Genomic DNA, 26,708 nt, shown 5'->3' with positions numbered 1-26,708 from the left:
AAAAAGCTCCTCAAATTTTCTTGTTCTTGGAGGCTTATTGTGATAGTATTTAGACAAAAAATCACCTAATTTTCTATTTTTTTCCTAAACGTGAGTCCAGTGAGGAAAGGAAACTAGCTATAGAAGGGATGACATGGCCACGTCGTCTAGGATTCTGTTTTACATTTATATTATATGAAATTATATAATAGGGCAATGCTAAATCAGCCCCCATATATCTTAAATCGACCCCCTATGTGTCTTTCTCCATCCTCAGAGAGAGAAAGAGGAGAGAGAAAGACACAGGGGTTGATCTAAGATATATAGGGGCCGATTTATCACTCCCCCTATCTACTACAATATAGCTAGAGAAAAAAAGGGATTTTTTTATTAACTCTCGATTTTTCTCCTTCATTCTCTCTCATATGTTTTTACCATTCAGCTCCTTAATAATTCATATATATATATATAAGGTTTCAAATGACTCTATCATATGGTTTTAAAGCTCCACGCGTCTCTCTCTATCACAGAGTCTTCACCGCCTCTCTCTCTCTCTCTCCAAGGTTTCAACTCTACACTTAATGTATGTACGTAGCAGAGGAGAAAATCGGCAATCCCTACTTCCTTTTAAAGCTTACAGCTGTCCAACGTCAGAGATATTTCTAAAGAAGTGCATGACAAATAGATTTGGGAAATGATATTTTCCACCTACTATCGTCATGTCCTTATCTTTATCTGCCCCTCTCTCTCAACGTGGTTTCCATCAGAAGTCTCTCCCTCCACGCATCTCCATCCTCTCTCTCTCTCAGCTGGAGAAGATGACTTTTCTTCTCTGAAACTCAAAATCCTTCCTTTCCCTCTCTCTGAAACCCGAAACCCCTTTGCCAGAGAAGGATTAACTCTCGATTTTTCTCCTTCATTCTCTCTCATATGTTTTTACCATTCAGCCCCTTAATAATTCATATATATATATATATGGTTTGAAATGTCTCTATCATATGGTTTTAAAGCTCCATGCGTCTCTCTCTATCGCAGAGTCTCCACTGCCTCTCTCTCTCTCTCTAAGGTTTCAACTCTATACTTAATGTATGTACGTAGGAGAGCAGAAAATCGGCAATCCCTACTTCCTTTTAAAGCTTACAGCTGTCCAACATCAGAGATATTTCTAAAGAAGTGCATGACAAATAGATTTGGAAAATGATATTTTCCTCCTACTGTCGTCATGTCCTTATCTTTATCTGCCCCTCTCTCTCAACGTGGTTTCCATCAGAAGTCTCTCCCTCCACGCATCTCCATCCTCTCTCTCTCTCTCTCTCTCTAAGCTGGAGAAGATGACTTTTCTTCTCTAAAACTCAAAATCCTTCCTTTCCCTCTCTCTGAAACCCGAAACCCCTTTGCCAGAGAAGGATTAACTCTCGATTTTTCTCCTTCATTCTCTCTCATATGTTTTTACCATTCAGCCCCTTAATAATTCATATATATATATATATATATAAGGTTTCAAATGTCTCTATCATATGGTTTTAAAGCTCCACACGTCTCTCTCTATCGCAGAGTCTCCACCGCCTCTCTCTCTCTCTCTAAGGTTTCAACTCTATACTTAATGTATGTACGTAGCAGAGGAGAAAATCGGCAATCCCTACTTCCTTTCAAAGCTTACAGCTGTCCAACGTCAGAGATATTTCTAAAGAAGTGCATGACAAATAAATTTGGGAAATGATATTTTCCACCTACTGTCGTCATGTCCTTATCTTTATCTGCCCCTCTCTCTCAACGTGGTTTCCATTAGAAGTATCTCCCTCCACGCGTCTCCATCCTCTCTCTCTCTCTCTCTCTCTCTCTCTCTCTCTAAGCTGGAGAAGATGACTTTTCTTCTCTGAAACTCAAAATCCTTCCTTTCCCTCTCTCTGAAACCCGAAACCCCTTTGCCAGAGAAGGATTAACTCTCGATTTTTCTCCTTCATTCTCTCTCATATGTTTTGACCATTCAGCCCCTTAATAATTCATATATATATATATATATATATATATATATATATGGTTTCAAATATCTCTATCATATGGTTTTAAAGCTCCATGCGTCTCTCTCTATCGCAGAGTCTCCACCGCCTCTCTCTCTCTCTAAGGTTTCAACTCTATACTTAATGTATGTACGTAGCAGAGGAGAAAATCGGCAATCCCTACTTCCTTTTAAAGCTTACAGCTGTCCAACATCAGAGATATTTCTAAAGAAGTGCATGACAAATAGATTTGGAAAATGATATTTTCCACATACTGTCGTCATGTCCTTATCTTTATCTGCCCCTCTCTCTCAACGTGGTTTCCATCAGAAGTCTCTCCCTCCACGCATCTCCATCCTCTCTCTCTCTCTCTCTAAGCTGGAGAAGATGACTTTTCTTCTCTGAAACTCAAAATCCTTCCTTTCCCTCTCTCTGAAACCCGAAACCCCTTTGTCAGAGAAGGATTAACTCTCGATTTTTCTCCTTCATTCTCCCTCATGTTTTTACCATTCAGCCCCTTAATAATTCATATATATATATAAGGTTTCAAATGTCTCTATCATATGGTTTTAAAGCTCCACGCATCTCTCTCTCTATCGCAGAGTCTCCACCGCCTCTCTTTCTCTCTAATGTTTCAACTCTATACTTACTGTATGTACGTAGCAGAGGAGAAAATCGGCAATCCCTACTTCCTTTTAAAGCTTACAGCTGTCCAACGTCAGAGATATTTCTAAAGAAGTGCACAAATAGATTTGGGAAATGATATTTTCCACCTACTGTCGTCATGTCCTTATCTTTATCTGCCCCTCTCTCTCAACGTGGTTTCCATCAGAAGTGTCTCCCTCCACGTGTCTCCATCCTCTCTCTCTCTCTCTCTCTCTCTCTCTCTCTCTCTAAGCTGGATCGAGAAGATGACTTTTCATCTCTGAAACTCAAAATCCTTCCTTTCCCTCTCTCTGAAACCCGAAACCCCTTTGCCAGAGAAGGATTAACTCTCGATTTTTCTCCTTCATTCTCTCTCATATGTTTTTACCATTCAACCCCTTAATAATTCATATATATATATATATATATATATATATATATATATATATATAGAGAGAGAGAGAGAGAGAGAGAGAGAAGAGAGAGAGAGAGAGAGAGAGAGAGAGAGAGAGAGAGAGAGAGAGAGAGAACATTTCCTACACACTTGTGTAGGTAAGTTACCTACACACTAGCTTAAAATACAGTGGGGGCCCACATTGTTTGGGTGATCCAAACAATTCATTTGAATGGTCCTCACATAGATAGGGTGTCCACAAAAAATCAGATCCATAGGATCATCCCAACCCTACGATTTGTGGAGGTAAAATGGACGTGTATAAACCTTCACAAATTAGTCCATTTTTTGCCTCCATAGTTGAATGGTTAGGATGATCCTATGGATCTGATTTTTTGTGGACACCCTATCTATGTGAGGATCATTCAAATGAATGGTTTGGATCACCCAAACAATGTGGGCCCCCACTGTATTTTAAGTTAGTGTGTAGGTAACTTACCTACACAAGTGTGTAGGAAATGTTCTCTCATATGTGTATATATATATATATATATATATATATATATATATATATATATATATATATATATATATATAAGGTTTCAAATGTCTCTATCATATGGTTTTAAAGCTCCACGCGTCTCTCTCTCTATCGCAGAGTCTCCACCGCCTCTCTCTCTCTCTCTCTAAGGTTTCAACTCTATACTTACTGTATGTACGTAGCATAGGAGAAAATCGGCAATCCTTACTTAAAGCTTACAGCTGTCCAACGTCAGAGATATTTCTAAAGAAGTACATGACAACTAGATTTGGGGAATGATATTTTCCACCCACTGTCGTCATGTCCTTATCTTTATCTGCCCCTCTCTCTCAATGTGGTTTCCATCAGAAGTCTCTCCCTCCACGCATCTCCATCCTTTCTCCACGCGTCTCTCTCAACGTGGTTTCCATCAGAAGTTTCTCCCTCCATGCGTTTCCATCAGAAGTCTCTCTCTCTCTCTCTCTCTCTCTCTCTCAGCTGGAGAAGATGACTTTTCATCTCTGAAACTCAAAACCCTTCCTTTCCCTCACTCTGAAACCCAAAACCCCTTTGCCGGAGAAGGATTTATGGCCATTCTTTCCTCTCCGACCCTTTGCCGGAGAAGGATTAACTCTCGATTTTTCTCCTTCCTTCTCTCTCATATGTTTTTACCATTCAGCCCCTTAATAATTCATATATATAAGGTTTCAAATGTCTCTATCATATGGTTTTAAAGCTCCATGCGTCTCTCTCTATCGCAGAGTCTCCACCGCCTCTCTCTCTCTCTCTCTAAGGTTTCTACTCTATACTTACTGTATGTACGTTGCAGAGGAGAAAATCGGCAATCCCTACTTCCTTTTAAAGCTTACAGTTGTCCAACGTTAGAGATATTTCTAAAGAAGTACATGACAAGTAGATTTGGGGAATGATATTTTCCACCCACTGTCGTCATGTCCTTATCTTTATCTGCCCCTCTCTCAACGTGGTTTCCATCAGAAGTCTCTCCCTCCACGCATCTCCATCATCTCTCTCTCTCTCTCTCTAAGCTGGAGAAGATGACTTTTCATCTCTGAAACTCAAAACCCTTCCTTTCCCTCTCTCTGAAACCTGAAACCCCTTTGCCGGAGAAGGATTAACTCTCGATTTTTCTCCTTCATTCTCTCTCATATGTTTTTACCATTCAGCCCCTTAATAATTCATATATATAAGGTTTCAAATGTCTCTATCATATGGTTTTAAAGCTCCACGCGTCTCTCTCTATCGCAGAGTCCCCACTGCCTCTCTCTCTCTAAGGTTTCAACTCTATACTTACTGTATGTACGTAGCAGAGGAGAAAATCGGCAATCCCTACTTCCTTTTAAAGCTTACACCTGTCCAACGTCAGAGATATTTCTAAAGAAGTGCATGACAAATAGATTTGGGAAATGATATTTTCCACCTACTGTCGTCATGTCCTTATCTTTATCTGCTCCTCTCTCTCAACGTGGTTTCCATCAGAAGTCTCTCTCTCTCTCTCTCTCTCTCTCTCTCTCTCTCTAAGCTGGAGAAGATGACTTTTCATCTCTGAAACTCAAAATCCTTCCTTTCCCTCTCTCTGAAACCCGAAACCCCTTTGCCAGAGAAGGATTAACTCTCGATTTTTCTCCTTCATTCTCTCTCATATGTTTTTACCATTCAGCCCCTTAATAATTCATATATATATATATATAAGGTTTCAAATGTCTCTATCATATGGTTTTAAAGCTCCACGCGTCTCTCTCTATCGCAAAGTCTCCACCGCCTCTCTCTCTCTCTCTCTAATGTTTCAACTCTATACTTACTGTATGTACGTAGCGGAGGAGAAAATCGGCAATCCCTACTTCCTTTTAAAGCTTACAGCTGTCCAACGTCAGAGATAATGCTAAAGAAGTACATGACAAGTAGATTTGGAGAATGATATTTTCCACCCACTGTCGTCATGTCCTTATCTTTATCTGCCCCTCTCTCTCAACGTGGTTTCCATCAGAAGTCTCTCCCTCCACGCGTCTCTATCCCCTCTCTATCTATCTCTCTCTCTCTAAGCAGGAGAAGATGACTTTTCATCTCTGAAACTCAAAACCCTTCCTTTCCCTCTTTCTGAAACCCGAAACCCCTTTGCCGGAGAAGGATTTCTGGCCATTCTTTCCTCTCCGACCCTTTGCCGGAGAAGGATTTCCGGCCATTCATCTCTGAAACGGTGGACTGTTTGTAGTTCAAGACTACATGGCCGATCCCAAGATAGCCTTCTGCATACTTCAGTATGATTAATGGCATTTTCTTTTAAATTTCAGTATATTTATGCCGCTTCAAATTATGAATATTTTTTATATACCACTTTCATATTCATGTTTGTTCTCTTATTTGATTGTGTTTTCTCTGGTCAAAGTCTGTCGGCTCTTTGGGCTATAAGAACTGAAATCTGCTCTGATCTTTGAGAAAAAAACCCATCAATTTCTCTATCTTATTTTTTCTATTGTTCTCTCTACTGCTCGAGCAATACTTTGAAGACAAAACGGGCAATTCACATATCACGTCAACATCTAAAAAAATTTGCCTGTAAGTTGAATCTTCGGCTGATGGAGATCTCTGTAATTTTCCCAACTTCATTCGAAGATATGTTTTTACAAATATTTTTGTTTGTTATTATTGTTATTGAAGGATGTGGCGGATTTGGTGTTCAGCTGCCTGCATGGAGCACGGGAAATCACCTCTGAGTTAAAACTAAATCTTTCCCTCAATTTTCTTTTTAGTTAAGTACATCTAAAGAACTTTTCTGAATTCAGTTTACGTTAACGATCATTTCTCTGGACATTAGAGTATCTTATTTCTTGAAACCCATTTGCTAAAATCTTGCATTATTAGTTGCTTTGAAATACATTTTCATTAATCTATTATTTTATACATTAAAATCTAAAATTTCTCGAACCTCATTTCTTAAAAAATCTTAATATCTACGAGATATTTAATCCTAAGTTCGTGCCAATGTTAGATGCAGATTGTGGGGATGGCAGTATACGGTTCTGTGGTTGCAACTTTTAAATGCAGCAAAGACCCATCTGGGAAAAAGGACACTCAGCAGCAGCAAAGCAAAAAAAAAGGACGAAGAAAGAGATGTAACTTCTTTTTTCATCTCCACAAACTCCCATTTTCACCAATTATATCATTTTATATAAATTTAGCCCTTATCTCATAAGAAAAAAAAATGGACTGCTACGGTTTTGAGATAGTTGATGCTTTTTTTCTTGCATTCGTCATGTCATAATCTCTACAAGTGTTCTACTTTTGACTACTTAAAATGCAAGGCTTCTTAAGATGTATGTTAGTTGTTTGTTGAAATGGTTACAATAACTTAGTTACAATGATATCATGTTTTATTACTGATCTCTCTTGCTTCTTCGATTTTGTTGAGAACCACCAATTCCCTACACTTGCATTTGAATTGCTGGGCATTCGTATTCACTCCATGTAGATAAGCTTAATGTTGAAGTTTCTTGGGAGTTGTTTCTAAACACAAATACTAAATTAATTAATTTTCATATATCTTTTAGATATTCTTACCAGGTTCTCTTGGTTCTTGGATGTGTTAGAAACACATCTTCGCTGGTCTTGCACCTGATTACTCGCACTCCTACTCACAATTCTTTCAATTAAGCTTCCTGTTGAATCATTGACAGAGCAGTTTGAATAAAGCCAATAATTTGCATGTTGATTTTATACAACTGTGTATAAAAAAAACACTTATGTATTACATTCTTTACAATTTTACCATTCAAAAAATAATTCTTTACAATTTTATTACCTGACTCTTCTTGGGATCCTTTTTTTTTCATTTATTCTAAAGTTTTGAGAGCCGAGCTATCAGTTCCTTGCTTTGCACATGGGCCTGCTCTGCTACTTTCAATTAAGGTTGACATAGAAGCATTTGAAAGGTTAGTTCATATGGGGATACCTTCAAGGGGTAAACTGCATTCCAATATCTCTTGCTATTCTAGATCAAGAAAACTTCTCCAGCAATTGCTTCTGCCATGCCCGACCTTGCTCCAGGATTTATCTTCATCATAGCTTGGTGTCTCAAGTTCATAATATCATGTACAATGGTCTTACAGGCTGCAGCCATGGGAGACTTCCCTGCACCTCTAACTCTTATGTGCTGTAACCTTCTTACTTGGTTTGAAGTATACAGTTGCTGTGTTATGGAGCCAAAGGACTGTCTTTGATAAATGATGTTTTTTATATTTCCATAGTGTTAGCCCACTATTCGAGTCTCATCATTTCAGATTAATGTATGTTAGTTGTTTTATACTTATTTTTTATTTTTAGTTTATGATCGATTTCAGATGGATTTTGCTTCTTTTCCATCCATGCTTCTTCAACCATTTGATTTCTTAACGATTCCAATATATTTAGGCATCTCCAACAATAACATCCAATTAGAAGTGCTAACGAGATTTCAAAATGATGATTTCATTTTCCTAGCCTGTGTGATATGGTCTGATGGTAGTTCATGCCAAACACTGACATGCTTCTGTGGGTTGCGTCAATATGTGGGTTCCTGTAACAAAGAGGCACTTCTTAACAGTGAAATAACATTTCTCAAGTAAAACCTGTCTTATGTCATATGGGGAAGATTGTAAGTTTAGAATATGGTGGATGGGGGAAATGAGAGCAATTGATGACCATGAGACTGCTTTCAACAAAATTGAAGCAATCACATTTACGTCGCATCCTTTAACCCTTTTAGATGATTTCTTCATGAGGTGAAATTTCTTCATGGGTCTTCACCATTTCTTCATGGGTCTTCACCAGATTTAGCCCGACTTAACAGTAGCAGCCCTGCTCTGTATTTTTGTCTCTGTGTTCCATAAATTTGTTGCACGGCGGGGTCTACTACTAGTATAATATTATATGATATGATGTTTAATTAAAGAAGGAATGCATGAGAAAAATTTAACCAAGAATCTGGGAATCTTGCTCGTTTTTAATGCCTTTTCTGATTTAAAATTTTAATTTATTTTGAAAAGGGTGATGATAAATTTGCACCCCTGTAGAATAATTCACACCCCTTTAAAGGAGGGGGCGGGGTATGTGGCAGACTTTAACGCTTTTTAATGTCAATTCACGTTAAAGGGGTGCGAATTATCCTAAGCAGGTGCGAATTTATCATTGCCTTTTAAAAAATGAGAATTTATATTTCTATACGTTATTACGCACCATTTCAACCTTCTATTTTCACGAAAGACAAAAAGAAAAAGGAAGGAGAATGCAATAATTATTTTGTAAACAAACAAAATTAAGGGTGTAAAAACAGTAGAAAAGAGTGGAAATATAATTTATCAATTGTTAGGGAAAAAAATCTGACCTCCAACAAGGGGACGACACGTGGCGTCAAAGGGCTCGGAGGCTCCAAGGGAATAAAGGACGTTTTGCACCTCTTCTAGAAGCCATAAACTGATCCCTATAAGGCAACATCATTGGCGGCTGCATAGACTTTGAAATCAAATTCATAGACAAGTCGGCCAATTACAAAGACTCTAAGAAAATGAGAGTCCCTAGACTGCCACTGACTCCAAATCTATAAAAGTGGGACCAAACTCCAAGGTACGCATCTCACAACAATCCTCCCAGCTCCTTTCTCAAGCTCTTCATGCCTTAACTGCTTAATCCGTGCTGTTTGGTGCCTTATTTTGACTTGAGCGTTGGAGGGTACCTTAGAGTCCAAACTCCGGGCCATACCGATGAATTTTCTTGTGGGCGTGGGTCATCAAAAGCAGTCGAGCTCAGGAACAATGCTTTCCCGGGCCCAAATTTGGATTTCGACATCAACAGCTTGGTGCCGTCCTTTGCAAACTAAGAAAAGTAGGATCTCAGTACTATGGCACTAAGGAGTAACTGCACTTGCCCAGAGTCACCTTCTGTGGCGAGACCCGCTAATAGGCATGACTCACAGGGTGGCTCTGAGTCTGCTAACGTCCGACCTCTAAATCAGCCTCCTACGCCCAGACCAACGACAAACGAGATCAATAACTTGATGGGGAAGGAGGTTGTGGTTTTGACTGCCCTGGTCAGAAGACTCGCTGAGAGAGAAGAACGGGTCGTAGAGCGGGACGAAGTACGTCTAGCGGTCCCCCTGTCCCGGAGGAGAATGGAGACAGACCAGCTCCACTCAGAGCAAATCCGAGTAGCCGATCGGTCTCCGCCTCCAGTACCGATGAGTTCGTCAGACCAAACCTCCCCATGGAGCACGACCTAGCGAGATGAATCAGAACATCGGTAAGTAAAATTATGCTTACACACTACAAAAATGCGGTCTACGAGGCTTTATTCAGGCTACTAATCTCTTGAATGAAGTAGAGATTCATGCTTTATGCAATATAAAAAATAGATTTCATTCTCACTTGCAGATTGGAAACAAACTTATCTATGGAAATTTCTTCAATGGAACTTTGGTGATCGGGTTATTCTAATTGGGCACATGACAAAGGTAGAAAAAACATGCAGGTGCAGCAGGTCTTGTGTAGAGGACCGGTTTGTTGTTGGCTTAGTGAGAGTTAAAAATACGGGGCTTTTCATTGATTAATTTAAGCTATTGTTTCTGCTTTTCATTGTTGGTCTCCTTTTGATTGATCTAAACCTTTCATTTGAGAGGTCTTGCTTTGGATCTCCTATGGCCCAATAATCAGTACAATCATCCAACATTAACATCAAGTAATGAGTATCATTTTCATTGAATTTGAATGGTTGCCTCTATGTAATTTATAGCAATCCATGTTATACAATACACAAACACATTACTAGATCATAGAATTAGATGATTGAGGTAATTATCTTGGCAGTAGGGGATCCGAATCCATGTCGATATATCAAATGGACGATTCTAATCAATTATGGTCGGACCCAATCAATTATCTCAATGTGGTCACACCCTACTCAAGCATTCCTCCACCAACCAAGGCTACTTTTTACAATGCTTCTCATCCTCCGAATATCAAGGTGAAACGGGTGGAACAGAATCCCTTGGAGCAGCCCTGCCACCCTGCATCACTCTGATAATTCAACACAAATGGTGAAAAATTAGAATGTAAAACAATTTAGGACTTTACAAGTCGACAAACATAGGACTTTTATTTTTTAACCTGGAAAGGAATGTGACCCCGGGGAGGACCTCAATATTTCATATATTAGTGGAAAGATACAGGAGGACGGCAAGTCGCCAAACCTCTATGGAAAGCCAAAAGGCGAAGAAATGAAAGCCCTACACACTACCATAAACGATATACCTGCTTGATCGGAGATTAGGAAACCCCAATGCATCACATCTCGGCGTCCCACGGGCTGTGAGAGGCAATTCAGACCAGCCTTAGAACACGCGGCTAGATTTAAGGGTGCATACTTTGTTTGCGAGTGCATTCGCAACTTTGTTACCTTCCCTAAATTGGTGCTGGTGGGATATTCTCCTATTGTCGATGAGATCAATAATTTAAGGCCAGAAGAAAGAAATGGACCGCGGATGGCTCCCTTTCTTGGATACAAGCTCCATTAGCACCTTGCTATCAGATTCAATCACGAGATTCTCAATTCCGAATACCTTGCAAAGCCTTAGCCTGTCCAAGAGGGCTCTCGCTTCAGCTACCATGTTGGTGGATATCCCATAGACAAAGGCAGGACTTTAAAGACCTGATCACTCTAAAGTCCCTGCCGAAGTCCCTGTTTCAAGAGTTCCAGACATTTCTAGAATAATCCACATTCCGCTGGACATCCCTAGACACACATTCCGCAAAGCCATTGGAGATTTAAAGCCACACCCAACTGCTTGAGTCGGGAACTCCTAAATAACTCATATTTAAAGTTTCCATGTGGTTGAGGCCTTAGAAGTCCCAATAGAAAATAAGATTAACTTAAAATGATCATATTTTCAAATAAGGACTGATTTTTTTATGGAATTCAAAGAGGCCTAAAGATTTTCAAAAAAAAAAAATCTTAAAATCATGTCTTTTCCACCAAGGTCTTGATCAACAAGTTAGAATCATTGGTACGCAATGGGCTAGACTAGTGGTGCAAACCAGATCAATGGAGCCAATTACCATGTAAATCTGCCATGCAGATCTGGACTAAAAAATGGTAATAAAATAATTTTCTCTCCTAGCAACATCATAATACAAAATTAATATTCAACTTTACTAGAATGCAAAGTTATACAACTCGGATGATGAATTCAATAAATTCATGTGCTGTTTAGATAAACTAATTTTGCTTACATAGAAACTTTAAAGGGATTTGCTAGGGTATATTGCAAAAGGCATTTTGCAACTGGTCTGTCGCACGTCAGACCAACCACCTCGTGAATGGAGACAACAGAACCACCTCGTGAATGAAAACAACAGCTTTTGTCTCCATTCACGAGGTGGTTGGTTTGACATGCGACATACCAGCCACAAAATGCCTTCTGCGATGGACGCTAGCAATTCATAACTTTCATATTTACCAATTTAAAATTAATAATTTTAAAATCCGGACTATAAAATATGTTGTTTGGATAACATCCTATAGTTTACAAATTATAAGCAATTTTATGCTATTTGGATGAAACCCTAGATTCTAAAGATGTTAGATTTTGATTTCCTATTTAATTTCTTGAGCATCATAACTTATCAAATTTAATGGCAATTCCAATTACAACTCTAGTGCGTTTTAACATTACTACTGAACTCTCAAAGAAGATTTCTACCTTGATTTTCAGTAAAGTATTCGTCCCAGTCAACCCATGATTATTTATAACAACATGAAATTCCTACTAAACTCCCAAAGAGGAGAATGTTTACCTCGGTTGAATTACTACTAAACTCCCAAATAGGAGGATTTCTACATTGATCTTTTTATTTAAGTATTTGACCTAGTTAACCTATGATTATTTATAGCAACATGAAATTCCAATATAATAGCTGTCAAAGGTTAGAAGCCACCCTTACTTTCCAGTGAATCCATAACTCCATCAACGGTCCTGATTATGCACTTTATAAAACAAGCTCCTCTAATGAAACAGCCCTCCCCTCCAAATACCTGCCTAAGTAACATACATGTAACAACAAATTTCATATTTGAGAAAAACAAGCAACTCAAATCAAGGGCCTTCTTCCCTGTAACCATTTTAAATACTACTCACAATATTTGTCCTACAAAATACATGAAATCGCTATGTTTTAGATAGCATTGTTAATTGTAATAATATAAAAAACAACACAAAACAACATTCATAGTCTCCGATTGTTGTTTTCCTTTCAGGCAATCACGTCTTGATTATTGCTTTTGTTGTAGAAACTCACACCTGTGTAGGTTTCTTGAAGCTAACCATGTCTCCATCTTTTTCGTGGCATGTGGGAAATGCGCGAGAGAAACACCTTTTTTAAGTAATTCCATAATAAGTAAATCTGAGGAGCATGATCTCTTAAGAAACGTAATACTTCTGCCCGGCAATATTATTTCCAGAACCTGTGAGCACAAAATTATTTTAGCTCTTGGGAAGTGCAGAGTGAAAATAGGAGTGCCATTATCAAACACAAAAAATATATAGAAAGCAGGTCCAACCAACATATCTTATTGAACACATGTAGCTCCTCTATAAAGATACTGTTTTGTTGTATAATTCATTTCATCTTGTATATCATTTCTACTGGCATAAATGTCATTGTTAAGAAGATGGGATATGTCATGTGTCTCAATTCCACTTGCATAAGTCATTGCTAAGAAGATGGGATACGTCATCAAGCACATAAAAAATAGAGAGTTGTGTCATTGCTAAGAAGATGGGATATGTCATCAAGCACATAAAAAATAGAAAGTAGGTCTATTCAAATAGAAAGTCATCCTACGTCTGTAGAATGAAGACAATAGAAAACCAGTCCGTCTGTTCAGCCCCAAAATTTGGTTTTTTTAATCATTTAAAATATCTTTTTGGGCAAACTAAACCAATCAACTTTTTTCTATCAACATCCACTCTATTTTAAACAAAAATAAGCACCCTTATTTGGTTTTAAACATGTGTTTAAGAGCAAAAACATGAGTCTTTTTAGGGAAGGCTTAACAGGAAAAAAAAACAATCACTCATTAGACATTCCATGGCTCGATGGAGAGATGTTTCTATGGTTTTAAATTCCTGCCGAAATTGACACGAAATGACCGAAATATTTCCATTTCTATCCCCATAGAAACACATATATAAATCAAAACCATAAGGGGCGTTTGGATACATGGATTTTAGAATCTTGGATTTCATCAAAATCCTGTATGTGAGACGAGAGAAGGAGACCCTCTTGGATTTCATCAAAATCCTGTATGTTAGACAAGAGAAGAAGGAGACCGTCCGTTTCGCTTCTCTTTAGAATCTTGGATTTTAAGTAAGAAATCCAGGTTTTAGAAATCTCTCCCCCAGCCTGAGATTTTAAGTAAGAAATCCAGGTTTTAGAAATCTCTCCCCCAGCCTGAGATTTCTAAAACCTGGAAACATGGGATGATCTCCTACTCTCTTGCTCCTACTCTCTTGCTGACAGAAAGAAGGGCGAGAAATAAGAAAACGACGGCTGGCCTCCTTCTCTCGTATCCCATCTACGATTTTGATGAAATCCAAGATTTTAAAATCCGCGTATCCAAACGGCCCCTAAGTGTATTAGTAGAATACTACACCAGTATGTATTACATAATTATATTATATGAATTGTATATGAAGAGTGGTGTGTGTATTTTGTATAATTATTCATATGAATTACATGAATTATCAGACATGCTCACATGCATGATAGTGCATGTAATTAGGTGTTCGATGTTGTTAAACCATTATGGGTGTTTTTTCCTTCTATGTGATGGCTTTTTGGTATATATTTGAGTGTATTCTAGCACCTCTTGAAGTTTCATCTTAAATATCCATCATTTGGATATGTTTCCATAGGTTTCAATGATTTTACATGATTTCCACCACATATTTCCTTCCGAAACAGACATATTTCCTGAAACCTGAAACCTTGGATAGAGTCTGTCCGCATTTTTTGAACCCAAATCCGGTGTTTTCGGACGATATATCTTTTCTACGGATGACAAGTTTTTTTCACTGTCAGAACATTTATAATGACGTCCGGAATTTTGATTGTTCGTTTTTGCTGACTAAATTTCTAATAGTTTTCTATCTTTAATGAACTTTTTATGCAAAGAAACCCTCACTTAATAATAGGAGAGCGGCCCAGATCTCCTACTCCGATTCTCAGATCTCCACAATTGCACATAGGAGTGCGGCCTACACCTTCTAAGTCCAGTTCTTAGATTCCCTCAATTACTCATAGAAGTGTAGTGCACACACCCTATTCCATTTCTCAGATCTCCTTAGTCGCTCATAGAAGTGTCAGTCACATTTTTTTATATTCGTGTTTCTAGATTCCAGATCATTTCATTTTCTTTGAGAGGTACATTTCTTATTTCCTAATTCCTAATTCCAGATTCCAGGTCATGTCATTTTATTTTTATGAGGTCATCTCTAATATCCATGTTGAGAGTTAGGAGAGGAGAGACAGATGAGAGAAAGAGAATGAGTTGGAGAGAGCTCCCCCTCACTCATGTATTTATATAACGAAACAAGGTGTACAAAGACAAAACTGCCCTTAGGCACATGTATACACTCCTAACACTCCCCCTCAATGTAGCTTTTACACCAATGAAAACAAGCCATGTTTAGACAGAATACTGATCGGTCACCAGTGGGTTATAGGCTATATAGCACACCCAGTGTTTCTTCCAAGACAGCAATTTCATGCTAAGGCAGCATTTCAAACCATTTCATACACATTCAACAATTTCATGCTAAGGAAGCGTCTCAAACCATTTCATACACATTAGAAATAATGTACTGCGTGATACTATAAACACAAGCTCACTTCATCTGATTATGAACAAGAAAAAAAAAATTTAGCATAAGCTAATCTATGTCAAGATTCCAGATAGAGTAATTACCTCAATGTTTTATAACTTCTGGCCTTTTTTGACAAGGGAAAGTATGCTTTGAGCAATTTGTGCAGATGCATCAGGCAGGGCAGCCTTCATAGCCTTCTCACTCATCTCCGCCATCAGACTCTCATCCCCTGAAAACCATTTAAGAGTGAGAAATGCTGGAGCTCACCACGTGTCTATAATACTCGACATTGAAACTTCTTACTGGCTATGTTGCCTTCTTAAGACATTTTCAATGGAACGGCATAAAGGTAGAAAGGATCATATCGTAATTTAGGAATTGTAATTTTTATACATATCTCCAAAATCTCCTTAAAATAAAAACTATATGGTGTATGGCCCTTTGTTCAACGAAAAATGAGACAAGGTAAAATTGTATTTTGGGACAGTCAATGATCCAACCTGTTCATTAATTGGTCCCCACTGTAGATAAGCCATGTCCCAAAATCTTCTTCTAATTATGGAGAAGTGGTAATAATCAATGCATTGAAGCCTAATAGAAAAGGTGAGAAAAGATTAGCACCTCTTGACATAGACCCCTAAGCCACGAAGTAAGCTTCATACAATTTATCTGTGTTCAAAGGGAGCATGATCTGAAAGACCCATCGAATGCGCACTGAATTATAGTTTGCCACACAAAGAGAAATGGGGTTGCTACTGTTCTATTTTTCTTTTTCTGCAAAGGGGGAATGGGGGGCATTCTTCTCTTCCTAGTATAGCCCAAGGAAAACTCAATGGATGTTAGACTATGAGTTCAAACCCACAAATCTTTGGTAGTCCTAAAATATTGGCATAAAAGGACTTAAAAACCATCTGAGATTTTCACAAGGCTCACCACAACTACGAAAAATCAAACAAGTTGGCATAATCTGTCCATCCTTGATGGTCTAGAAATATTGGCATAAAAGGAAGTAAAAAAAACCATCTGAGACTTTCACAAGACACGCCACAACCAAGAAAAATCAAACAAGTTGGCATAATCTATCCAGTTTCATAGATGTTTTTTTAAAAGAACAAATTGTACGAGAAATGTGGTAAATTCATGACAAAATAGAATCAACTTGGTAAACTTTAGAGCAAATTTCTATGCCTATTTCTTTTCCACAATCTACCCGGCTCTAATCCTGGCTCTAGTTGGGTTCTTCTACGTGGATCATTTTCACCTTCTTCTTGAAATTTTTCTAAAGGATTCATTTAGCCGACCCCAACTAGTCTGGGACAAAGGCTTTGTTGAGTTGAGTTGAGTTGAATCTAAAATCGTGAATAAGAAATCCAATTTTCCAAATATAAGAATTTGTATTTGTTTTGGTGTATTGTATGAAATTTAAGAGATCAGGAAACAAATTGCCCTGCATAAAGAACACAATCAACTATCGTTGAGAGAAGCAATACACTTCTCATACCCATGGTTTTAAATTTCATTCGAAATCCGAAATTTTGGACCGAAACCGAAATTTCACAAAATCTGAAATTTCAGATTTCCCAAATTTCGGCCAAAATTTCGAGAAATTCAAATTAAAAAAAAAATAGTATTTTTTTTTTGTAATTTCAGCCGAAATGTGGTAAATAATAAAATATTGCTTTTTTTTGTACCGGATTGTGGCTGAAATTTTGGTTTCGGCGAGGACCGAAACCGAAATTTAAATCCATGCTCGTACCTAACATTGTGAGAATTGCATCTAAAAGAGTTGTTGAATCAAGTTCATCTTCTGTTAGAACCTTTGAACCTGCTATGCTTGCCATAATAGATGCATTCCTTGTTTGATGGCCTTCTGCAACATTTGGTGATGGTATCTACAATGTGTGCAGGAAAACCAAATACCGAATTAAGAAAGCAATCAATCCACTTATGGACATAAAGATAAAGTAAAAATGGAAAAGATAACTTACACTATAAGAAATAGAAAACAATTGTGGTCTCATTTCAAAGATTAAACAGGACATACGAACGAAGATGTGGCTAATGGCTCACTCATTATAAAACAATATTTTTGATAATCCACAAAGAAAAGCATTTGTTTGGGCTTGGTATGTAATTTCAACAACACAAAGTTTGATTACCAGCAACAATATGAAGTCTTGAAAAATCATTTGTGGATAGCCATTGATTTTTTTTTTTCAAATGGTTTGTAGATAACCATTGATGAAGTCGGAGTGTAGGAAAAATTAATGCAGCAGCTGACCATATTCTATTTTATGAATCCAGATTTTATCTGTGTACCTTTTATATGTTAATGATCGTCGTTAAAGCATGTTATAAATGATCCTTATGGTTGACAGAAAACATATGATAGTTGCCAAGCCACCATTGGAATAGGAGGATCATTGAGATTGTTGCCATGGTAATGCAATAGCGATGCAATTGCAAGCAAAGTTGATGAACAAGTCCATAATTCAGTAAAAGATGATTTGGGACAAAAAGTGGGTTGACTGAGATCCAAAAGTAGGCCCAAACGCTTCCAGAACATCATGTTAACATCACTAATAGGCCCTTATAAAAATTGGCAAGCAAGATCGTTAAATTTTATGTATCGACCCAATTTCGCATCGGGTCATTACAGTTGTGGTATCAGAGACGCCAGGTTCAATCGTGAGGAACCTGGTGCGCGTGAGTCTTGGGTACGTCCTAGGAAAGGGGTAGATGAACAGAACCTGATTAAAAGTCATACACCTCCCTTATACACTTGGAATACCCAAAAAGGAAAACACACATCAACACAGATCATTAGGTTATAAGTAAATAAAATAGACCAACCCACCTCATAATAAAATGTTGCCTGTTTAAAATAAAAGAATAATTCTTTAGACTTTTGTAACATGTCTAACTGCATGTTTGCTCGCCTTGTAGTTGTAGTAGTATCTTAGGAGAGGAAATTGGGCTAATGCCCAGGATGGAGAGGGTGAGGATCCATTGCACATGCTTGCTGAGATTTTGAGAGGGCAAGCACAGACTCAGGCTGCGAATCAGACCAATCAAGCTACTCTTCAGAACATTGTAGCGAGCCTTGCAGCCTGTCTGGAGCCGAGGGCTGTAGCGGATCCTTCGTAGCTACACAGACAGTTCGTGGATTATCACCCACCGGATTGTACTGGGATATAGTTCCTATGCTAGCAGATCAGTGGATTTTGAAGGTGAAGCGCATATTCGATGTTATGGAGTGCAACAATGCTCAAAAGATTCGTTTGGCCACCTTTTTGTTGAAAGATCAGGCTGGCCTTTGGTGGAGTTCAGTTGAACGGAATTACCCTGAGGCCAGAAATGAGACATGGATGCAGTTCAAGACAAGATTCAATAATTAGTTCTTCCCAAACCATGTCAAAAATGAGTTGGCATCACAGTTCGCATCATTGAGGCAAGGGAGTTGGGGATAATAAATAGGTAAAACATAGGAACGTTGGCAAGATATTTTCATCATTTACTACCCATTTATTGACAGTAAATAGGTAATAAATGGATGTTTGCATTGCAACTGAAGCCTCCTACTACGGACATCGATCTTCAATGCAGACAGGCAAACAGCAAAGCGGCGGCATGCCAGCTTTCTACGATGGTGGGTTTAGTAGCCAAATAACCTGGAGCTTTTTCTAACAGATAGTTGTCGCTGAAACCAAACGCAACGCCTTTGGCTGAAAGGAGGAGATGAGATGGAGGCGATCCCGACTTTACTTTTTCCTTTCCATTTAATTCCGCTTAAATCGGGAGGAAATTGCAAAACCTCTTATTCGGAAAATTCACCCCGACAAGGAATGTTGGATTGCTAGTCAAAAATGCCCAAACACAACTTGAAATAGGATAATGTCATCAATTACCTAGTATTTCCTGGTCATTTCGACTTTCGTGGCTATCCAAATTGACCCTGTGAAGTTTAAAATGAAGAGAAATGTTTTGTAGAATTTCTTTCATGGTCTTATCGTTATATATCAATTTTTTGTTGTTTCTTTTGGATCTAAAATAACTTCCAACCCACGGGTGGTCCCACTAGTGTGTGTGTGTGAGGTAGACTGAAGGGCGCCATTGCAAAAACCAGTTACAAGGGCGTTCACATCAGCGAAGTACATTTATGGCTCCTTTAATTTTATAGTTGTCAACGCCATTTCCATATTTTTTTGTGCCCTTTTAAATGCACTTTCTTGCGATGGACCAATGAGGGTGCATTTGTAACTGATACATTTTGCGGTAAGGACTGCTCTTCCTGCTGTTAACAGCGCTTTCTTTTTCTCTTTTGGGGGTTTCAGGCGCAGCAGATGGTTGTGACCAAGTCCGGATTGGCCTAACAACAAAGGAAAGTCAGATGGTCAAACGTAAAACAGTGGTGCATTATGAGTCTGTCAGAGTCACAGATGAGTTTGAAGAGGAAATACATCAGTATGATCAGCAGGTGCAGTCCATATCAGAACTTTTCGGAATACAGTACAGAATTCATCTTTTTAGGGCCAATATTTTGAATTGTATCTCTCTCTCTCTCTCTCTCTCTCTCTCTCTCTCTCTCTCTCTCTATATATATATATATATATATATATATATATATATATATATATATATCAAATTTTGTAGTAAGATTTCATGAAAAGCTAGAGCAATTGGAGGAAATTCTCCAAAGAATGTTAAAAAGGCTAGATTGGCTCATGTTGGGATTCATCACATGGAGGGAAAGTGGAAAACGACGATGATGCTAACGAGGTACTGAACGATAAAGCGCACCAACATAAATCCTTTTCAACAAGGTGGGTCTCCAACATGTGAAGTTCGAGGCCGGAATCATGATGATAGAGATCAAAGACAAAACTATGACAAGGATCAATTTGTTTTAGAAAGGATATTATAGGGTTAAGAATGATGTTGATTTAGTACCATCCTTACTATCTTATTGTGCCCATTCTCAATTTCAAGTATTATTTTTGAAAATATATGACTTCAAATAGAAGTTGTTCCCTGATCGAGTATGATTTTTAAAGTAAAGCTATTCCATGAAATTCAATGTTCTAAAAAGCGCTGGGCGGCTGACTGACCTCCCAGCGCCCAGGCGCCTAGGCGTTTTGAGGCGTTTTTTATTTATTTTTAGATATTAATATATTTTCATAATATCTTGCATTTTTTTATATAAAATACAAATACTTGAATACAGAACAATCCAAACCATTTTATGCATAAGCACTAAACATTAAATAATAACAAAAAGTCAAAAAAGTGTAGGTTATCATGAATGAGGGGTGAAACATGGAGAAGAAGCCTACAATCAAAGGTTTGTGGTTTCCAAAAGAGGACTTGCCAAGGTGGGCCTACTATAGGTTAGTTGATCTTTAAGATGCACACTCGAGGACAAGACTTCTTCAACCCAAGGGGAACTAATGCAAGCAAAGTTTATGAACAAGCCAATAATTCAGCATAGATGATTTGGGAGAACAAGTAGGTCGACCAAGAATCAATTAAAAAGGAGGTTGACCAAGATCCAAAAGTAGGCTTGAGTGTGTCTGAAACATCATGGCAACATCAATAGGGGGGCCTACAACGCTTCGTTCATCATAAAATTGGCAAGTTGGGTTGTTAAGATTTATAGAGATTTTTAGTAAATTTTATTTAATTTTTTGAACGAAGTTTAAGTAGGTTTTGGTGGGCCCTTGTAGTAAAAACAAGAATGGCATTTCCGGGCTAAGACACTTTCTATTATAATTTTGGGCTACTCTACAATAGAGAACACTTTATTGAGGTTGATCTAAGGACCGAAATTGATCATATACCATATGTTAGGCTCCTCTACAATAGAGAACACTTTATTGAGGTTAATCTAAGGACTGGAATTGATCATATACCATATGCTAGGATTAAAATACAATTTTAAGGTATTTTTTAGCATATATATATATATATATGTATGAGAAAACGGTTTCTACACACTAGCTTAAAATACTGGCCCACATTGTTTGGGTGATCCAAACCATTCATTTGATTGGCCCTCACATAGATAGGGTGTCCACAAAAAATCAGCTCCATAGGATCATCCTAACCCTTCGAACCATGGAGGCAAAAAATGGACAGATTTGTGAAGGTTTATACACGTCCATTTCACCTCCACAAATCGTAGGGTTGGGATGATCCTATGGAGTTGATTTTGTGTGGACACCCTATCTATGTGAGGGCCAATCAAATGAATGGTTTGGATCACCCAAACAATGTGCCCTCCACTGTATTTTAAGCTAGTGTGTAGATAACTTATCTACACTCGTGTGTAGAAACCGTTCTCTCTCTCTCTCTCTCTCTCTCTCTCTCTCTCTCTCTATATATATATATATATATATATATATATATATATATATATATATATATATATATATATGAGAATAGAGTTCCTAAGGGTGCCCTCATATAAGCTTATATGAGGTGGCTCTCACAAAACATAAGGGGCCCACATTGTTAGGATGATCCGAAGCATTCATTTGAAAGGCCCCATCATAGATAGGGTGTGTACAAAAAATCAGCTCCATTGGATCATCCTAACCCCTCCAAAAGTGGGGGCAAAAATGGGCAGATTTGTGGGCAAAACGTGTCTATCCAATGGAGCCATTCATGTATTCGGAGACCACGTAAATAGGTTGCGCCCCAAAAATCATTTCAATAGGATGATCCTAACCATAATCACCAAGTCGGGAAACAGACGTGAAGCGAAATGCGAAACAGAATGTGAAATGCGTGAAAAAAATAAAGGGAAAACAAGAAACGGGAAACACATTGAATCATGGGAAACGAAAGGGAAACGTTTGCGAAGAGCGAGGGAAACGTTTGGAAATACGAGACGGAAACGTGAGTGAAAGATTTATGCATTTGATTGTAGCGAGGAAGGTGGAAAATGCGAAGAAGGTGGGAAAACGCAAGGGAAACAAGAGTGAATTGTTTCCCAAACGTTTCCCACACGTTTTCCGAATGTTTCCCACGTGTTTCCTGCACGTTTCTCACGCATTTCCATAACGTTTCCCGCACGTTTCCCACATGTTTCCTCTTTTAATAGGCGTTTCGTTTCCGTGGAAACGTGTTTCCCACCTTCCTATGACATTTCCGGCAACTATGATCCTAACCCTCCGATCTATAATGGGACTGCACATTATGGAAACCTGTATTGATCGGAGGGTTACGATCATCCTATGGAAATGATTTTTTGGGAACAACCCATTTACGTTGTGGCCCAACAAGTGAAAGGTTCGTATCATCTTAATAAGTGGGTCGTGGAAGTACTTTTTGAAAAATACTGAACCATACGGCCACACATAATATAAAATCTTGTATATGTATGTATACATGCATGCATACAGATATGAAGTTTTGATGTATTTTATAGGAGGTCAATGAATAGTTTCAAGCTTTCCCATTGGGGTTTTTAGTGTTACCTTTCTTTAATCATCTTTTGGTCAAATATAGTTGTTTGTCTCCCTAGAGCATTATTTGTGAAGATATAACGAATTTGCATATGTGATTGTTCAATTCCCTATCATGTTTTCTACTTTTGGTGGATTCCTAGTAGATTTAATTGCATCAAATCAATGTCTAAAAACTCCCCCAGCCAATTGTGAACCCATCCAAGTCGACTCCTTTTTACCATGACTAAGTTCTCGTTTGAGCATAAGTTTTCCCTACTAAGTCATGAAAACTCCCTTGAATAAATTAACCATGACAATCATTGAATTGCCCGATTTGAGTCCCTTTTAAATGGTAGAGTTCTCGTCCGAGTCCAAGTTTTGAAAAAACTGCATCAAACATTCTTAGGTTTAAGTCCGAGTCCAAGTTATGAAAAACTGTATCAAATATTCTTAGGTTTGAGTTTCTAGATCAATCATACAAGCACCAATTGAGTACGCAAAGAGAAAACACCTACAAGACTTGCAAAATTGTTCTAGATCAGTAGAAACTCCATTCATCATCAAACTTCAGAAAATAAGATGAAGTAAATTTTTGTGAACGAAATGATAAAAGTACCAAAATAGAAGGCTTCCCAGCGGCCAAGATCTCAGAGCAAGTCATTGCCCCAGCTCTAGATACAACAACATCTGCAGCCGCATACGCCAAATCCATTGTATGCAAGAACCTTCACAATGTCATAGTAAATTATTCAACAAAATAGAAAAAACACATACCAAAAGATAAGTAAATATGGTATTAAATACAAGAGACAACCACAATAGTTGGTAATCAAGATTTAAGCTCACAAAAACTCATATCTAAACAATTAGCAATCAAATTTTAAAGAACATTAGTCCTCTACTCCACTTTAAAAATTGTGAAATTCAAGTTTCAATTCCTAGAGATAATATCAATCCTAGAGATAATATCAATTTGAACAATGTAGTTACATGACGATAATTTATAGACAGATAAAAAATAAAGGCATGATCTTTTGATCTTTAATGAGAACTTACAAAATTGAATTCCATGGTAAACATAGAAACAATGTGAAATATGAGTTGATGTGGATAGTACGAAAAGATAGTATCATCAAAGAACATCCTACAAGGATGCCAAACAAGTAGGGAGGAAATTATCGGGTTAAATAAGTTTAGGTTGGATTCTCTGTTGGACCAAGGAACTTACCCCCATGCAGTGGAAGGTCGACAAGGTTATGAGTTGGTATAAAATCTGAGAACTTATCAAAGGGATGATGCAGGTCACACTAGTTTTCTCAGCTAACCACATTATGAAGTCCCCAACAACAACAAGACCCAAAATCCTTGGATGTAGAAACACATAACTCAACCCATAGATATTCTCTCTCAATGTCACCGCAAGGGATGTAGACTGCCAACATCAGCCATTAAATGGAATTTACGGTCATCTGAATCAATATAGAAAATCTACCATGATCGATCCGACTACAACGAACAACCTCAGGGTCTTACATTACCCATATCTCCAGGTAATTCCCTAGAAGGGGTGATTGCTTCCTTATAGCCATTCCAAACTGAGTTAATCACCTCCATCATAACCAATTCTCTCTATTAATAAAACTATGCAAGGCTTGACAAACTTAATAAGATTCCTAACCGATGTTTTTCTATCGGTGCCCCTAATACCCATAACATTCCAGGATGTAATCTTCATAGATAACTAGTAACCCTAGGAGTCCCCTGAGAAGATTTGGAGTTAGTCCTAGACGTATTCTCATTAACTTTTTTTAAAAGAAAAACTAACTTTTTTCTTATTTCAATAGTTAAGAAAATAAACTAAGAGCATAGCTTCTACAAACTACCATAGGCAGGGCCTCATCTCAGTACTCATTTGTCGAAGTCTTGGACCATTTATGCACTGAATCAGAGCTATAAGGAAGAAGTAGCCTCATAAATATAGCGAAGAAGAAGACTCACTTTGTCAATAGCAAACGCGGATGATTCTTAACCAGGCTATCCATCTCATCGAACCCATAAACCCCCGTCTGCCATATGATAAGAATGTTCTTCTGCTCCAACAGCATCTGATAATACATATTCAACACCGCAATATTAATCGAATTCGCACCCAAAGAACCTCCAAGTATCAGCACCAACTGCGGAGTCAAATCCCCCGATATCCTCTTAAAGAAATGAGACCTCGCCACCGCCTTCGAAACATACCGCCTCAACGAAGCCCTAACCGGATTCCCACTCAAAACACACTTCCCTTTGGGAAAAAACTCCGAACACGAATCAAAGGCAACGAAAATCGTATCAGCAAATAGTCCAAGAACACGGTTCGCAATTCCAGGAACAGAATTCTGTTCTTGAATCACAAGTTTGATGCCTTTAAGAGCCGCCGCAATGCAGACCGGAAATGAGACATAACCACCGGTGCCAATAACAATCTGAGGGTCAAAATCGCTTAAAATCGTGCAACTGGCAGAAATGGATTTGAAGAGGTGGAAAGGGAGGAGGAGATTTTGGGGAGAGAAAAGGGGGCGGATTAGGGGAGTGGAGGGGGCGGAAATAAAATCATATCCTGCTGAAGGGATTGCAATTTGTTCCATACCAGTTTCGGACCCTAAGAAAAGGATTGGGAATCTAGGGTTTATGCTTTTGAGCTCGTCGGCAATGGCTACGGCAGGATAGATGTGGCCTCCGGTGCCGCCTGCGGCGAATATAATGCGGAGGTTATCATCAGCGGTGATGGATGTTGCAGAGAGATCATCGTCCTTTCGATCTAGGGCTAAACAGCAAGAGATTTGGGGGTGTCTGAAAAGGGGAAAAGAAGGAAAGAAATAAGAATGAGAAAAGAGAAAGAGAAGGGAGGAGACATGAGGAGAAGGTGAAGGGAGAATACCTGCCTTGTTGGTGATGATGTCGTTTGCAGAATGTGGAGGGAAGTGTAGTTTCGTAATTTGAAGAAGCGAGTAGAAGAGAGGTTGATGTGAGAAGGAAGAGCGACGGTCGCCATTGGAGAGGACTGGGAAGACTACTGTTTATGGGTTTATTTGGATTTTCCGCCCAAAATATCAAAAAAGGAGAAGGAGAAAAGGCTGCTAGAAGGAGGGAGGGGCCCACTTCATCAGATGATCCAAACCGTTCATTTGTTAGACACAACATGCTAGGATCATCTTATGGAAATGATCTGCCGGGTTACAGGCCCAACAAATGAACGGAATGGATCATCCTAGAAAGTGGGCCCTGTTGTACTAGTTGAAAAACACTGGACTTTAAGTCCACGCAGAATTTCCCTCACTGGAGTTCGCGGAATATAGATAAAAAATTTAGACTTTTCACTGACCAATGGACCAACCATCCTCTGACGCCTTATTCCCCGGGTGGAGAGATTCCAGTGGTCACGGTTCCATCGGATCACGAGCACTAGTGGCTATGGCAGTTGACTGAAATTTCAATCCTTAGATAAGGGTATTTTCTTTAACTTAGTGGTGGGGGTGGTGTTATTTATCAAAGTCTAGTTTCGTTTTGGAATTGTCGGTTTGTGTAAAACCTCTGTCCTACTCTCGTAACCGTTAGATCATCAATCCACGGCGTGGATCGCACCCTATTGGCTTCTGGTCGTTGAGACGCGACTAGTCACGATCCAAACTGATCTGATGTACCAGATGACATCTGATCCAGCACTAGCCGTTGCACAAATCTGAAGATCCAATCTGAAAAAAAGAAGAAGTAAGCACTCCAATCACGACGATGTGAAGTGCAAAGTGCACCACTAGCACTATAGGTC

At 38.5% G+C, this 26,708-nt stretch overlaps 1 protein-coding gene and 1 long non-coding RNA gene across 8 annotated transcripts; one reads left to right on the top strand and one right to left on the bottom strand.

Moving 5' to 3' along the window:
* Positions 1-5,346: 5,346 nt before the first annotated feature.
* On the top strand, positions 5,347-10,291 carry LOC143884785 (uncharacterized). 6 transcript variants are annotated; one of them, XR_013253077.1, is made up of 5 exons: positions 5,821-6,112; positions 6,215-6,305; positions 6,552-6,669; positions 8,901-9,826; positions 9,958-10,291. It is a non-coding gene; the product is annotated as an uncharacterized LOC143884785 (long non-coding RNA). The 6 variants fall into 6 exon arrangements; XR_013253074.1 differs by lacking the exons at positions 8,901-9,826; positions 9,958-10,291 and adding exons at positions 5,347-5,814; positions 7,398-7,912 and having other exon boundaries at positions 5,943-6,112; positions 6,215-6,669; XR_013253073.1 differs by having other exon boundaries at positions 6,215-6,669.
* Positions 10,292-12,669: 2,378 nt separating this feature from the next.
* On the bottom strand, positions 12,670-26,180 carry LOC143883420 (UDP-Glycosyltransferase superfamily protein). 2 transcript variants are annotated; one of them, XM_077386768.1, is made up of 6 exons: positions 25,821-26,180; positions 24,893-25,732; positions 23,511-23,619; positions 17,203-17,338; positions 15,548-15,675; positions 12,670-13,042 (listed from the first exon to the last, which is right to left on the bottom strand). In XM_077386768.1, the coding sequence occupies exons 1-5, from the start codon at positions 26,081-26,083 to the stop codon at positions 15,557-15,559; spliced, it is 1,467 nt and encodes a 488-aa protein (XP_077242883.1). In that variant the 5' UTR covers positions 26,084-26,180; the 3' UTR covers positions 12,670-13,042; positions 15,548-15,556. The 2 variants fall into 2 exon arrangements, with proteins under 2 accessions (XP_077242883.1, XP_077242884.1); XM_077386769.1 differs by having other exon boundaries at positions 25,825-26,005.
* Between the last annotated feature and the right edge of the window lie 528 nt (positions 26,181-26,708).

Source organism: Tasmannia lanceolata, unplaced genomic scaffold (assembly GCF_043159265.1).
Source record: "Tasmannia lanceolata isolate RefF3 unplaced genomic scaffold, GAP_Taslan_0.1 ptg000008l, whole genome shotgun sequence".
NCBI lineage: Eukaryota > Viridiplantae > Streptophyta > Magnoliopsida > Canellales > Winteraceae > Tasmannia > Tasmannia lanceolata.
Note: the sequence above shows the minus strand (reverse complement) of the source record. Positions and strands in the feature narration are given on the sequence as shown.